Source organism: Magnolia sinica, chromosome 11, assembly GCF_029962835.1.
Source record: "Magnolia sinica isolate HGM2019 chromosome 11, MsV1, whole genome shotgun sequence".
Taxonomy (NCBI): Eukaryota; Viridiplantae; Streptophyta; class Magnoliopsida; order Magnoliales; family Magnoliaceae; genus Magnolia; species Magnolia sinica.
The window spans coordinates 50,676,252-50,690,632 of NC_080583.1; the positions used below are offsets into that span (position 1 = coordinate 50,676,252).

Here is a 14,381-nt window from a genome sequence, read left to right on the forward strand (position 1 = left end):
AAAAGTCTAGAGTCTAGTTGATTAGCAGATTTTTGAACAAATTCTTTTAATGAATTGATTAATAAAAAGATTTAAACATCAATTGAGCCTAGTCCACATTTCACATCTAACCCATAGTTTGTGAAGCTAACTCTTAATGTTTAAATTGATGATTACTAACAAAAGTGTTAGGAACCAAGTCTGGAAATCCTTATCTACCTTGGTATGAAAAGAGAAAAAAACAGTTAAAAAATAGTTACCTATTGTATGCACCTAAATGCGACAACAAAGAACTGAAAAGAAAGAAAACAAATAAAGAAATAAGAGAAGATACTGTGAAAGTCATCGATGAAAAAAAATCAGAAAGATAGAAAAATAAGTAAAAAATGAATTGGATTTAAAATCATTAACTTATATTGATTTGACTATTTAAGGTGATTATCATAATTAACATGATAGAGGGAAAGGTTTTATATGCATAAATGCGCTTAATTAATCTAATTGTATATGCTTTGCAGTGTGATGTGATTTGGAGAAGTATGATGAAAATGACAATTAAAGAAAAAAATTTAATGCTTAAAGAATGACCAAGTGAAGATTTGGAGATTTGAAAGTGATTAATAAAGATTTTAAGTGTCAAAAGATCCAAGGAAACTAAATACAAAAGAGAGAAAAGATTGAAAAAAATCACAAGTTTAATAACAGAAATAACAGACTATTCAGTCCCACCTAAGGTTGGTTCGGTCGGACTGAAAGTGCACAAAACAATCCAGCAACAAACTGTAATTTTTAAAGTTAATTCGACTCAACATTCAGTCTGACCGAAGCCATGTTCAATGCTATCAAAGGCAGGTTTGATGAGACCTAAGGAAGAAAGAGACTTCAGAGGAAAATTGAAGAAATTCGATTACAATAGAGAGATAATTCGGTGTGATCGAAGGTATGTTCAGTGCGACCAAAATCTACGGTCGGCTACAACCAAAGCGTAATAAAAGTGTATAAATTGAAGTCAGTTCCAAGTCGGTATGGATTTTTTCTATTTAAAGGGATGTTTTAGGCTTTCTTATACATGAATTAGGTTAGAAGGGATAAAACAAAGATTGTGGAGCTTCTTTGGAGTCCTCCTTTTTCTCCAATCCTTTGGTTCTTTTTCTAGTTTTTATGTTTTTCTTTAGAGATTTAGTTCAATCATGTCTTTGATTGGCTAATCTCTTAGATAGAGCTAAGAGGTGAAGCTTGTAGTTATTGTTAATGCTTAGTTTACTTTGATTCAAATAATTGGTTTGATTGTTGAACATTCATTTATATTTGGTTTGAATGAAGATTTATTTTTAATATATTTTGATCCATTGTCGACTTCGGGCACATTGGACGCTGATGAAAACTAAGAGGAATTTTTTATTTATCATGGACATGATTGATCTGTAAAATCTATTGATCTATCGTCGGCTATAGGCACGATATATGCTTTGAATTCCTTGTGATCAATACTTTGATGCTTTATGTGAGAACCAATTTAATTGAAGTTCAAAACTATTTTAATATATAAATAATGATTTAACTGTTCCATTATCTAACTAGATAGCATAGGACTTTGATTCCAGTCGAGTTATATGATTGAATCAAGTGAATGAAAAATTAAGGATTTCTCTAAGTGGATTCTTGGCGCTCTAGTGTTTTATCTTTATTAGTTTCTTTCTAAATTACATCACTACTTAAATCTAATTTCATATGTTTTGTTTTTAATTCTAGTTTTAATTCTAAAGTATTCCAAAAATCACACAAACATAAGTCCTGGTTGGTATGGCCTTGGTCTAATCGAGCTATTACTATATCGCAGCCTTGCACTTGGGGTTTGTCATGATCACATTCTCTGTTGGATTTCACCATCTCTTCATCCACACGGATGCCCGTGGACATCATGACAAAGCCCAAAAATAAGAGGCTCTTTGTTAAGCAGCTGCACTTCTTCAGATTGAGGTCTAATTTATTCTCTGTGAGCATTTAAAGGAAATGTTTGAGATGTCCCATATGGTTTGTCTTGCTTTGACTATATATCAAGATAGCATCGAAATAAACCACCACGAATCACCCAATGAATGGTTTCAGATCCTGGTTCATCAACCTTATAAACGTACTAGGTGCATTCAAGAGTCCGAAGGGCATGACCAACCATTCATGCAAACCCTTATTTTTCTTAAATATTGTCTTCCACTCATCACCCGGCCAAATACGGATCTGATGATAGCCGTTGCTCAAATTCAGTTTGAAAAGCAATTTCACTCCCTCTAGCAAGTCCAACATCCAGCCATGGTATAGAAAATTTGTCCTTTACAATTATTTTGTTTATTGCTTGGCCGTCGATACAAATGCGCCTACTCCCATCCTTCTTAGGTGTCAATAGAACTGGTACGACACATGGGCTAATACTTTCTCGCACTAGGCCCTTACAGATCAATTCATCCGCTTGTCTTTTTAAAATATCGAACCCTTTCAAATTCATCTGATAATGAGGGTGATTGGGTAAGCTATCCCTTGCGATAAGGTCGATATAGTGTTGTATATCCCGCAAGAGGGACAACCCATTTGGAAGTTCATTGGGCCATATTGCCTTAAATTCTTGTAACAATGGTTTCATTTTCTCAAAAATAATCATGAGTTCTATCTCTTCACCATTCACAAACAATGTATAAACTTCCAACATCTCCTTGAACTATTCCTCAAAGTTTCACATGCTTAGGAGAGAATGCCCCTCCACTTTAGAAGCTTTGGGTTGCTCATTCGGGCCCATAGGGGCGAGTATGGTTTTTCAGTCATCCTTGATGAAAAAGTATACATTATCTTGTCCTCTATGAGTAGTGTCACGATTTGATTATCATGATCGACTGGGTAACATGTGACAAGCTTCCATGTTAACTATGTCACATACTACTTGGTCCTTATTATGTTTACCAATTAAAAAAGAGATAGTGCCTTGTTCACTTACCTTCGTATCCCTGACATTCTTAATCTAGTAGATTGTGTATGTAAAAGGATGTTTTTTTATTTTTAGTTGCAACTTCTCCACTATGACTTTGGAGACAATATTCTTCTTGCTTTCGCTGTATATGATCACATCACAGACTTTCAGCTTGTTTGAGACATGCTATGTTGATGTGTGTGTACCTCCTTCTTTGGCATATACAATAGTCTTCTCCCTACTAAAAATTCACCGTAATTTTGTGGATTCCAATTTGCTTCGTCCACTTCATCATTCATTGCAAATTCTACTTCATCAATCTCTGGGTCTCCCTCTGCATTTCTAGTGCTTCCATCATTAATGGCTAGGTTAGCTAGTTGCCGCTGAGGAAACATGTTTGATAAGTGACTTGGTTCACCATATCGGTAACAATGGTTTGACCTTGACCAACTACAGGGGTTCGAGATCCTGCTTGGATTAGCAGCAGTGGTCGTAGTTCTTTAAAATCTTACTTTTCTGCTCCTTGACTCTCGGACCACGGGTGTAGGAGGTTGAGGATACCCCTTACAAATTCTTTTCCCTTAGCCTATGGTGCTCCCTGTGAAGGACCTGCACTGACTACCCTATTAGTAGAATATTCTCGTCTATTGGATCGTTCAACTTACATCTCAACTTGGGTAGCCAGTTTGATCGCTTCGTTCATCATCCAAATGGGTTATATCTGAACCAATTCTTAGATCGCAACACACAAACCACTAATGAATCGAGCGACTTGCTATGATTCAGACTCTACTAAATTGTTTCACTCTACCAAAGGTTCGAATTTCTCTATGTAATATCTCACCGATCGGCTACCCTACCGACAACTTTGGTATTGTAGGAACAATACCTGATTGTTATCGCTTTAGAGGAATCCTGTACGTATCAATTGCTTCATTGCAGCTACGTGTGGATTGACATCTTCATCAATCTTGTGCACGAGCTGAAGTTGTTTCCATCAAGCAGAAGCTTCATTCTTCAACTTGTAAGCCACAAGTTTAACTTTCTTCTCTCCAGGGATGTCTATCTAGTTGAAGAAGTGCTTGACTTCAAGCAGCCAATCTAGGAAGTCTTCGATGTGGAGTTGGTTGTTGAAGCTAGGAAAATCGACTTTCATTATGAATTCCCGATCCGTCTGATTTACCCAATCGCTACTTCGTCCAAGATGTTGGAGGATTATGTTATTGATCTCCTCATCCATGGATCCCACATCATCAGGTGTGATTCAATGATTCACCGCTGACATCGCCCCACGATTAGCATGATTGTGAATTCCATCACATACCGGAGGTGGATCATTGACATGAACATGGAGTTGCCCTAAGGCCTTCATCATGCTATCGAGAGAAATCTGCAACCCTTGCATGACTTGCCGATTCTCCCGCTACGCCGCATCAAAAGCCACTATTGTTAAAGGATAATTCCCTAGAGAACCATCCATGAGATTGTTGCCCCATCCATAATTAAAAGCCATCTATTCGAGGAAAAGCCCCACTCTAATACCAAACTAACGTAGGGAAGAACATGATGAGGATGATCACTGTATTCCTCAAACGATAAATACTTTAAATCCACAAACTCTTGAATTCATAAGAGAAATAAAATAGTTTTGAGAATTTTATTGATAGCATCCCGAAAATAAACAAGTTTGAATGCTTAAATAACCATAAACAAACCCTAAGACGTAATTAGAAGAGACCTACACAAATAAGAAAATAAAATTTGAAAAACGTGCAAGTTTCCACCGTCCATCAATCTGACCGTCAATCAGTCGATTTGATTGGTCGAACGGCCCCACAAACGTAAAGAGACTAAAAATAAAAATGATGTAAAGTTTGACTACCTATGAATTTCTATTTGAGCTTCTTCCGGTCCATCTATGTTAGGAACGTGCGTGATCCACGTCCCACATCTTGTCTAGATCTGTTCGTCGGGCGAGTCATGCTGGTTATGTGTAATTTGGAAAATTGGTCTATCAAGTCATCCGGTGGGCCACACGTGTACATAGATTGCGGGTTACTGGTCGAATACTTTTAACCGTCCATTTTTCTATACATGCATGGTGCTTACCTAATAACTAGACAGGCCAAAGCAATAATCAAATCTAGAAGATTACAATCGTCCAATGAGCTAGATTCATTAATTTGTGGTCAATAAACGATGGGGTAAGTGCGTAATGATCACATAAAATATTTGAACGCATGATTCAAGCTGTGTGGGACCCACTTCGATGATAGCTTATTACGATATTTAAGTTTTGGCTCATCTACCTTACATGCGGCATGCATTTAAGGTAACCTGGATACTCCAAATTGTGACCCCCACTTTGGAGTATCATAGTAAACCTACACCTAAATACCACTCTTAACCATCTGATTTCATTCGTTGAAATTGAAACGCAAAGCATTTTATGGATGGCTAGGATCATATACATTGATCATTAGGTATTCTCCATCCAAGATGGGCCATGTGGTCTAAATAGTCCCAACAAATGTTATGGCCCATTTATTATTGGACCCACTTAATGAAAGATCGGTTCTCTGACATCGACGAACGAAAACGGTGCAAGTTTTATGCATAAAAATTCGAGTGGGCCCATCCACTGAACCACCAAATTAAATCGCAAATGCCATGTGGGCTTCGCGTGAGATTACGAAAATATCATATATGGCATTTGTAAGGCCTTGGTATCATGTAAAGCATCTTTTCATACTATAGAGGGTAAAATGGTAATTAAACCTGCCATTAACTTAAAATAAAGGCTTTTTTTTTTTTTTTTTTTTCACACATCCCTATTTTATTGTTGGCAAGCTCAGGCTATGTATGGAAATGGAACTTCGTAAACAACATTGTTAAAAATTGACATTTCGGATGAACAATGTTAGGAATTCAAAACTTATATGAATCTCAAATGCTCAAGACCAATACCTTATCTTGCCCTCCCACATCCCATACAGTGAAGCTGACATTCTTATATTCTACGGTTTCCACATTAAAACCTGATCCACAGGGGAAAAGATAAGCAATTATTTAAAGTTGTAATAATCACTATAGTTGTTGATGAAAGGAAACTGTTGAAGTTTCGATCGTAAAAGCATGAATTTTCAATTTTCATGAAAGGAAGATATCATATAAACCTCAAAAGTATAGAAATCTTTATTGAAACATTGAAGTTAGACATTGAACAAATACATGGTGTTGAGAAGTGATATATAATGTTGTTCACTTATAGAGGATTGGTTATCAAATATGAATTATTTATGAAATGAGATGCCTAATAACTTCACTTATAGAGGATTGGTTATCAAATAGGAATTATTTGTGAAATGAGATGCCTAATAACTTCACTTATAGAGGATTGGTTATCAAATAGGAATTATTTGTGAAATGAGATGCCTAATAACTGGTACAAGGATCTGACACTAGTTGCTATTGTAAAAGGATCTTGACCTTCTACATGGAGCCCATCAAATAATTTTATAATGCTTAATTTATATGGAAACAACAAAGATAATCCCAACTCAATTGGATGTTTTACAATGTCAAACTGTCACTTGAGCATAATCTCAGCTTCTGTTGACATTTGGGTATTACAGTTTCTATCAGGGAAATTGACCGTACTCGCCTTGAAGTTTGAGCAAATTACCTAGAAAGCTAGGTCATTCCATATATCCTAAGAAGGGCCTTCTGACATCTTTTGGATATTGTTTCGGACGAAAATGCTCTGACCTTTGTTCAATAGTTGCACGGTTTTCTAGGGACTAAGAAGTTTCATCGTATTTAATGCCAGTATAGTGATGTGTATGAAACCTTTTTGGGCATGGGTAAGGACTAAACTCGTGGGGCCCATATTAATGTGTGTGTATAATCCATACCGTCCATCCTTTTTACTATGTCATTTTAGGGCTATGGCCCAAATATCAGTGTGATCTAGAGCTCGTGTGGGTCACATGATAGAAAACAATGGTAATAATGGAACTCGTTGTTGAAACTTTTCAGGCTCACTATGATGTTTGTTGGAAGTGGACATTGCCCGTGTTAGGACTTTTTGGGCCCATGCCAAGCTGGCCGACAAGGTGGACGGAATGGATCTCTCCATTGTTGGTCTCAGGCTATTGTACCAATGGCTATCCACGACCCATATAACATGAGAACTACGACCCTTATTACATTACAACCATGACCCATATAACAGGAGAACTACGACCCTTACTACATTACAATCACGACCCTTGCCACATTACAACCACGTGGTTGCCATAACAACCACGATTCATGACAACCACGACCCATTGGATTTTCCATTGATGACTAGTGGTGTACCATTTCTGTCATTGAGCTACAGAGTTGATTGGGTTGTGTATCACAGGATATCTTTGGCTCTCATGTTATTTGAGTTGTGGTTCTTGTGTTATATGGGTTGTGGTTCTTATGTTAAATGGGTCATGGTTTCGTGTGATATGGATCGTGGTTCTCATTTCATGCTCTCAAATTGCATGACAACTATGACCCATACCTCATGACAACCATGACCTATATAACATGACAACCACGACCCATATAATATGACAATCATGATTCATATAACATGAGAACCATGACTCATACAACATGACAACTACGATCCACTACCATGTATGTGTTTCATCCATGCTGCCCATCTTTCTTGCCATGTCATTTTAGGACTAGGGCCCAAATATCAGCTTGATCCAGTGCTCGTGTGGCCCACATAATAAAAAATAATGGTGACTGTTGAAAGTTGTCATGGATCGTGGTTGTCATGGGTCGTAGTTGTCATGGATCGTAGTTATCATGTTATCTGAGTTGTGGTTCTCATGTTATATGGATTGTGATTGTCATATTATACGGGTCGTAGTTGTCATGTTATATGGGTCGTGGTTGTAATGTGGTAAGCATCGTAGTTGTTATGGGTCATTGTTATCATGTTATATGGGTTATGGTTATCATGTTATATGGGTCGTGGTTCTCATGTGATGCCTTTTAGAAGTGGATAATGCCCAATTTAGGACTTTTTGGGCCTACAGCGAGCTAGCCGATAAGGTGGATGGATCGGATCACCCATTGTGGGCCTTAAGCTATAGTACCAATGGTTTGGTAGAAAAGGAAGTGAACACGTTGCAAACCACGAACCATGCAACATGACAACCACGACCCATATAACATGACAACTACGACCCATGCAAACCATGACCCAAATGGGCCCACATTGATGTATGTGAATAATCTATGTTGCCTATCATTTTTGTTGTGTCATTTTGGAGGTAGGGTCAAATATCAACCACGAGCCTTTGTGGATGAAAACGACGACCCATTATGCATGTGAACCACTACCCTTCGAATGGATCATGGTTGTCATGTAACAAGGGTTGAGGTTGTCATATTATATGGGTCATGGTTGTGAAGTTATATGAGTCGTGGTTGTCATGTTATATGGGTCGTGGTTGTCATGGGTCATAGTTATCAAGTTATGTGAGTCGAGGTTGTCATGTTATATGGGTCGTGGTTGTCATGGCTCGTAGTTGCCAACCACGGGTCGTAGTTGCCAACCGCGGGTCGTAGTTGCCAAGTGATATCGGTCGTGGTTGTGTTATATGCGTCGTGATTTTCATGGTCTCAGGAATTTGGACTCCTCGAAGACTCTAATAGCTACACATAAATCGAGTAACTTCTATTCCCCGTCAGAAGCAAAAGCGGATTGGCTGGTGTATCACCATGAATGTATGTGGTCTATCTATGCCGTCCATCTATTTTCCATCTTATTTTTCCATCTTTTGGATCAAGTTGATATTTGTTTTTTCCCTTCATCCAGGTCTGTATGACATAATTAGATTAGATGTCAAATAAACAATACAGTGGGCCTTGGATAGACGACACTAAAATGATCTGTAGTTTGGGTCTGTATGACATATTACAAATTGGCATCAAGCGCTAAAATGATTTGTAAAAATGGATGAAGGGCATGGATGAAACACACACCTCAAGCTGGGGCCCACAGAGCACTGACCACCAGCCACTGGGCTAGTGGCAAGAGTAGCAGCCAATCCGTTTCCCCCGGCGTCCGAACGCCGATTTCCTGTTAAAGCCTTTGGCAGGAAGTTCCTGCGCAAGGATCTGGATGGGGCCCACTGTGATGTTTGTTAGAAATCCAACCCGTCCATCCGTTTTTTGAGCTCATTTTAGGATATGAGACCGTAAATGACTAGGATCCAAAACTCAAGTGGGCCATACTAGGTGAAACAATGGGGAAGGGAATTCCTACCGTTGAAACCTTCCCAGCATCCTATTGCTGGAGACGGATTAGCTACTCCCCTTGACACCAGCCAATGGCTGGTAGTCGGTGCTTTGTGGGGCCCACCATGCCGTCCATCTATTTTTATAGATCATTTTTATTTTATGAGAGAAAAAATGAGGTATATCAAAATCTCAAGCGGAACATATTACAGGAAACAGTGTTGAATGAATGGTGACCATTAAAAACATTTTGGGACCATAAAAGTTTTGGATCAAGCTGATATTTATTTTTTCCCTTCATCTAGGTCTTTATGATCCAATCAATAGATTGGATGTCAAATAAATAGTACAGTGGGCCTTAGGAGTATTTTAATGGTGGATATCCAATCATTATTGTTTTCATGTGGTGTGGTCCACCTGAGACTTATATTCCTCTTATTTTTGGTATCAAGCACTAAAATGATATGTAAAAATGGATGAACAACATGGATGAAACAAATACATCATAGGGGACCCACAGAGACCGACCACCAGTAACGTGTCTGGGGGAGTAGCCAATCCATCTCTACTGCTACTACTGTAGCGACATGTCGTGCGAGGATGAACACTGACGCAGTAACGCTCCTCGAGCTTCGAGTTGTATGAATGGTTCAAAGTAGATCAAAGCTACGTGGCCCCACAGTAATGTATTTATTATATTTACACTGTTTATCTATTTTTAGAGATCATTTTAGATCATTATCTAAAAAATGAATCAGATCCAAAGATCATATGTACCACACCACAAATAACAGCGGAGGTAATGATTTTCACCATTAAACAATTCGTAGGGCCCACTATAACGTTTATTTTCAATCCAATCTACTCATAAGGTTACAAAGACTTGAGTAAAGTGGAAAAACACATTTCATATTAATCTAAGACTTATGTGACCCCAAGAAGGTCCCAATGGTAGACATTCAATCCTCTACTGGTTTTTGCAGTATGGTCCACTTGATAGTTAAATATTTCTTATTTTTCATCCAAGTTCTTAAAACGAGCTCAACAAATGAATGGACGGTTTGGATATAACACATACCTCATGATGGGACCCATAGAACATGCCAACACAAATACAGTAGCTATATAGCCGTTGTGAGGTACACCAACCAATCCACTTCCATCCAAACCACGTCTGTCTTCGGGACGGACGGACGCGGATTTCCTGCGAAAGCCTTTCGCAGGAAGTTCCTGCACAAGGATGCTGGGTGGGGCCCACCACCATGTTTCTGGGAAATATATTCCGTTCATCCATTTGGGGAGCTAATTTTAGGACAAGTGACCAAAAATGAGTAGGATCCAAAACTAAAGTGGACCACACCAGAGGGAAAATTGGGAAAAGAAATGCTTACCGTTGAAACCTTCTTGGGGTCCACCTTGATGTTTATATGCCATCCAAACCGTTCATAAGGTCATTACCATAGGGATGAAGTGAAAATACAAATAAATTAGCCTGAAACAAAGTTTTTATGGTCATAAGAATGTTTCAACTGTTCTCACCGAATCTCCACTGTTTACTCTCGTGTGGCCCACTTGAGTCTTGTATCCACCTCATTTTTTTTCTTTTGTACTAAAATAAGCTCACAAAACGGATAAACGGAGTATATTTCTCAGAAACATGGTGGTGGGCCCCACCAAACAACCTTGCGCAGGAACTTCCTGCGAAAGGCTTTCGCAGGAAATCCGCGTCCGGGACGGACGCAGATTGTGTCCTACCACCACCCGTCTCTAGCCCGAATGGGCAAATGGACCACCACGCTGGTGGTTTATGGGCCCCACCATCATGCTTGTGTTTCATCCATGTCGTCCATATATTTTTCTAGATCATTTTATTGTATGAGACCAAAAATGAGGTATATCTCAATCTCAAGTGGACCACATTACAGGAAACAATGTTCAATGAGCGTCGTAGACTATTAAAAACTTTTCCGAAGCCATAAAAGTTTTGGATCAAGCTGATTTTTGTTTTTTTCCTTCATCTATGTTTTTATGAACTAATCAACCGATTGGATGTCAAGTAAATAGTACAGTGGGCCTTAAGAATGGATTGTGGGTGTCATGTAGTAAGGGTCGAGGTTATTATGTTCTATGGGTCGTGTTTGTCAAGTTACATGGGTCATGGTTTTCATGGGTCGTGGTTGTTGTGTTATATGGGTCGTAATTATCATGGGTCGTGGTTGTCATGTTATATGGGTTGTAGTTGTCATGTTATATGGGTCGTGGTTGTCATGTTATATGAGTCGTGGTTGTAATATAGTAAGGGTCGTGGTTATCATGGGCTAGGACCCAAATATCAGCCTAATCCAGAGCTTGTGTGGGCTCAAAATATCAATAGTGGACGCGATTGTCACTATTATTTTCTATTATGTGGCCCACACGAGTTCTAGATCAGGCTGATATTTGGAACCTAGCCCTAAAATGACACGACAAAAATAATGGGCAGCATGGATTATACACATACATCAATATTGGCCCCACTAGTTGGTCCTCTCTAAGGCCTATAAAATGAAGAGTACGACCCATATATGTTAAAATGGATCGTGGGTTGTAGTTGTCATGTTATATGGGTCATGGTTGTCATGTTATATGGGTCGTAGTTATCATGGGTCGTGGTTGTCATGGATCATAGTTATCATGTTATATGGGTCGTGGTTCTCATGTAATATGGGTCGTTGTTGTTATATGTTCACTACTTCCTTTACTACCAAATGAAAGGATAGCCATTGGTACAATAGCCTAAGGCCCACAATGGGGTGATCCGTTCCGTCCACCTTGTCTGTCAACTTGCTATGGACCCAAAAAGTCCTAACTTGGACAATGTCCACTTCTAACAAACATCACAATAAGCTTAAAAAGTTTCAATAGTGTGAGCCATTGTCACCATTATTTTATATTATGTGACCCACACGAGCTCTAGATCAGGCTGATATTTAGGCCCTAGCCCTAAAATGACATGGCAAAAAGGATGGGTGACATGGATTATACACATACATCAATGTGGGCCCCATGAGTTTAGTCCTTGCCCATGCACAAAAAAAGGGTTCAGTACATATCACTTTCTTGGCATTAAATACAACGTAACTTGTTCTCCCTATAAAACTATACACTATTGAAACAAGGACAAGGGCATTTTGGTCCAAGTAATTTTCAGAAGCTTGTCAGAAGGCCACTTTTAGGATATATGGAATGTCGTAGCTTTCTAGGTAATTGACCCAAACTTCGAGGTGAGTACGGTCAATTTTCCTTTCTATCACGTGAAAGCTTTCAATGTAGCAGACAAGACATGCATAGTTGCACTTTTATGCTCCATGGACTCTTTTGCAATATGTTACATGTGTTGATTGACATGGATGAGGCCACTTTGAGTTGAGTCTTGATTGGCTTGGTTGTACCAGATTTACAACTATATCTTTTTTGTTGTTTTGGTTTTATCATGATTGTTGGATATGACACATTTAATAAGACTATTTCCATAATGTGAATCGTATTTCGTCGCAACTGTTTTTACTCAACGGATCTTTTTGGAATAGGTTAATCTCGATTTTTTAAAAGAGGCTTAGCGTTAGAGTTTTTTCAATTATAGAAAATCCAAATTCTTTCTCTTATTTTGTTATCTCCTCCCTTATTTTTTCACTCTTTAAGCATAAAGAAGGTCGTGTTGCTTTCATGTTATTGTTGGAATTTGTATAGCCTATGCATGCTGTGTATATCCATCTGTTGGGGCATTGTATCTTATGAGATAGTGCGTCGACAACCTTTTGCACCAGTTTAGCACACCAAGAGGTGCAAACTATTTCAAAAGTAGCAACTATGTATATGCCTCGACCCAATAGAGAATTAAAATCATCATCAGTTATCATATTGCAGATCTCTCGTACAGGAGTGGAATTCCATTAATCCTATTATAATTTATTCATATATTTTCTGTTTCCATTGCTTTAGTTTCAACATATGAAATCGCTCAAATTCTCATTTTATACTTGTAGGGACAACTCAGTTCACATGTTCAATGATCCAAGTAGTATGAGCCTGTTTTGGATATATAACCTATGCTCTAACACTTCCCTTGACTAGAAGAGTCCTAATCCTTTAGTTGAGAGTCAACGGAAGATAGTTAATTAGGTAGTGTTTAGTTGCACCAAATATCATGAAATTTCATAATATTTGGTGCAACCAAATACATCTTGAAAGACAAAATACAATAATGATTCACATTCTGCAAAGGCTAGTCCAAATAATTTACATCTAGGGCCTTCCTATCTAGGATTTTTTATTATTTATTATTTATTTTTTAATTTTTTTTTGCATGGACCATCCATATATAGTGAGACCTATTGTTGTATATAATAATAACAACAACAGCAGCAGCAACAACAACAACAACAACAATAATAATAATAATAATAATTATTATTATTATTATTATTTGTCATTTAACCAAGACTCACTTATATAAACTGACCACACAACCTATCTGCGGCAGCCACACAATTGTATAAGACCTCTAATCCCTATTCAACATTAATAAAAAAATGGATGTAATAGGTAATGGGTAAAGAATTAACTTTAGATTCAATTGTACTCGAAGTTAAATTTCAAATACTTGTTTTTGCTATAAATATGTTTAAACTAAATAGAAAGTCTGTGGGGATGGTTGGATTTTTGAACAACGTTGTAGCATTAACTAGCAATCCATGAACATGTTGTGAGGACCTCCTGATCATGAACATGGTGCTCCTACCTAGTTGCTACATCTCTTCTTTAACAAAAGCGGGTGTGTTTGATATTCCCAACCTTTGGTAAATATACTAGCTAATAATTATTTCACTGGGTAATTAGGGCACTGTTATCTATGCTTGATTTGACACTTACTTTTTATTGTCTTTACGATTGAGGGCCAGGTGAAATATATGCATACCGACCTTGATATCCATGTCTTATGCATACGGTCCATCCGTTATGTAGTGTTCGGATTCGCATATAATAATTTAGAGTCCGGATCCTCCGTTATCAGGTCAGCAGAGAAATCCTGTTAAAAACGTATTGGTGCCATTGTTTCCTTTAGTGTGGACCACTTAAGTGTTGGATCAGGCTCAGTTTTTTGTTCATGCCT

The 14,381-nt window shown here is 38.1% G+C and overlaps 1 protein-coding gene across 2 annotated transcripts in view; it reads right to left on the reverse strand.

Annotated features, from left to right (window-relative positions):
• The window catches only part of LOC131219125 (ADP-ribosylation factor 2-like), a 40,984-nt gene that overhangs the window by 24,067 nt on the left and 2,536 nt on the right, over positions 1–14,381 (reverse strand). For both annotated transcript variants that reach the window (XM_058214124.1, XM_058214125.1), the window contains exon 3: positions 5,906–5,976. In XM_058214124.1, coding sequence (XP_058070107.1) covers positions 5,906–5,976 — 71 coding nt within the window. The remainder of the gene's footprint in view (positions 1–5,905; positions 5,977–14,381) is intronic.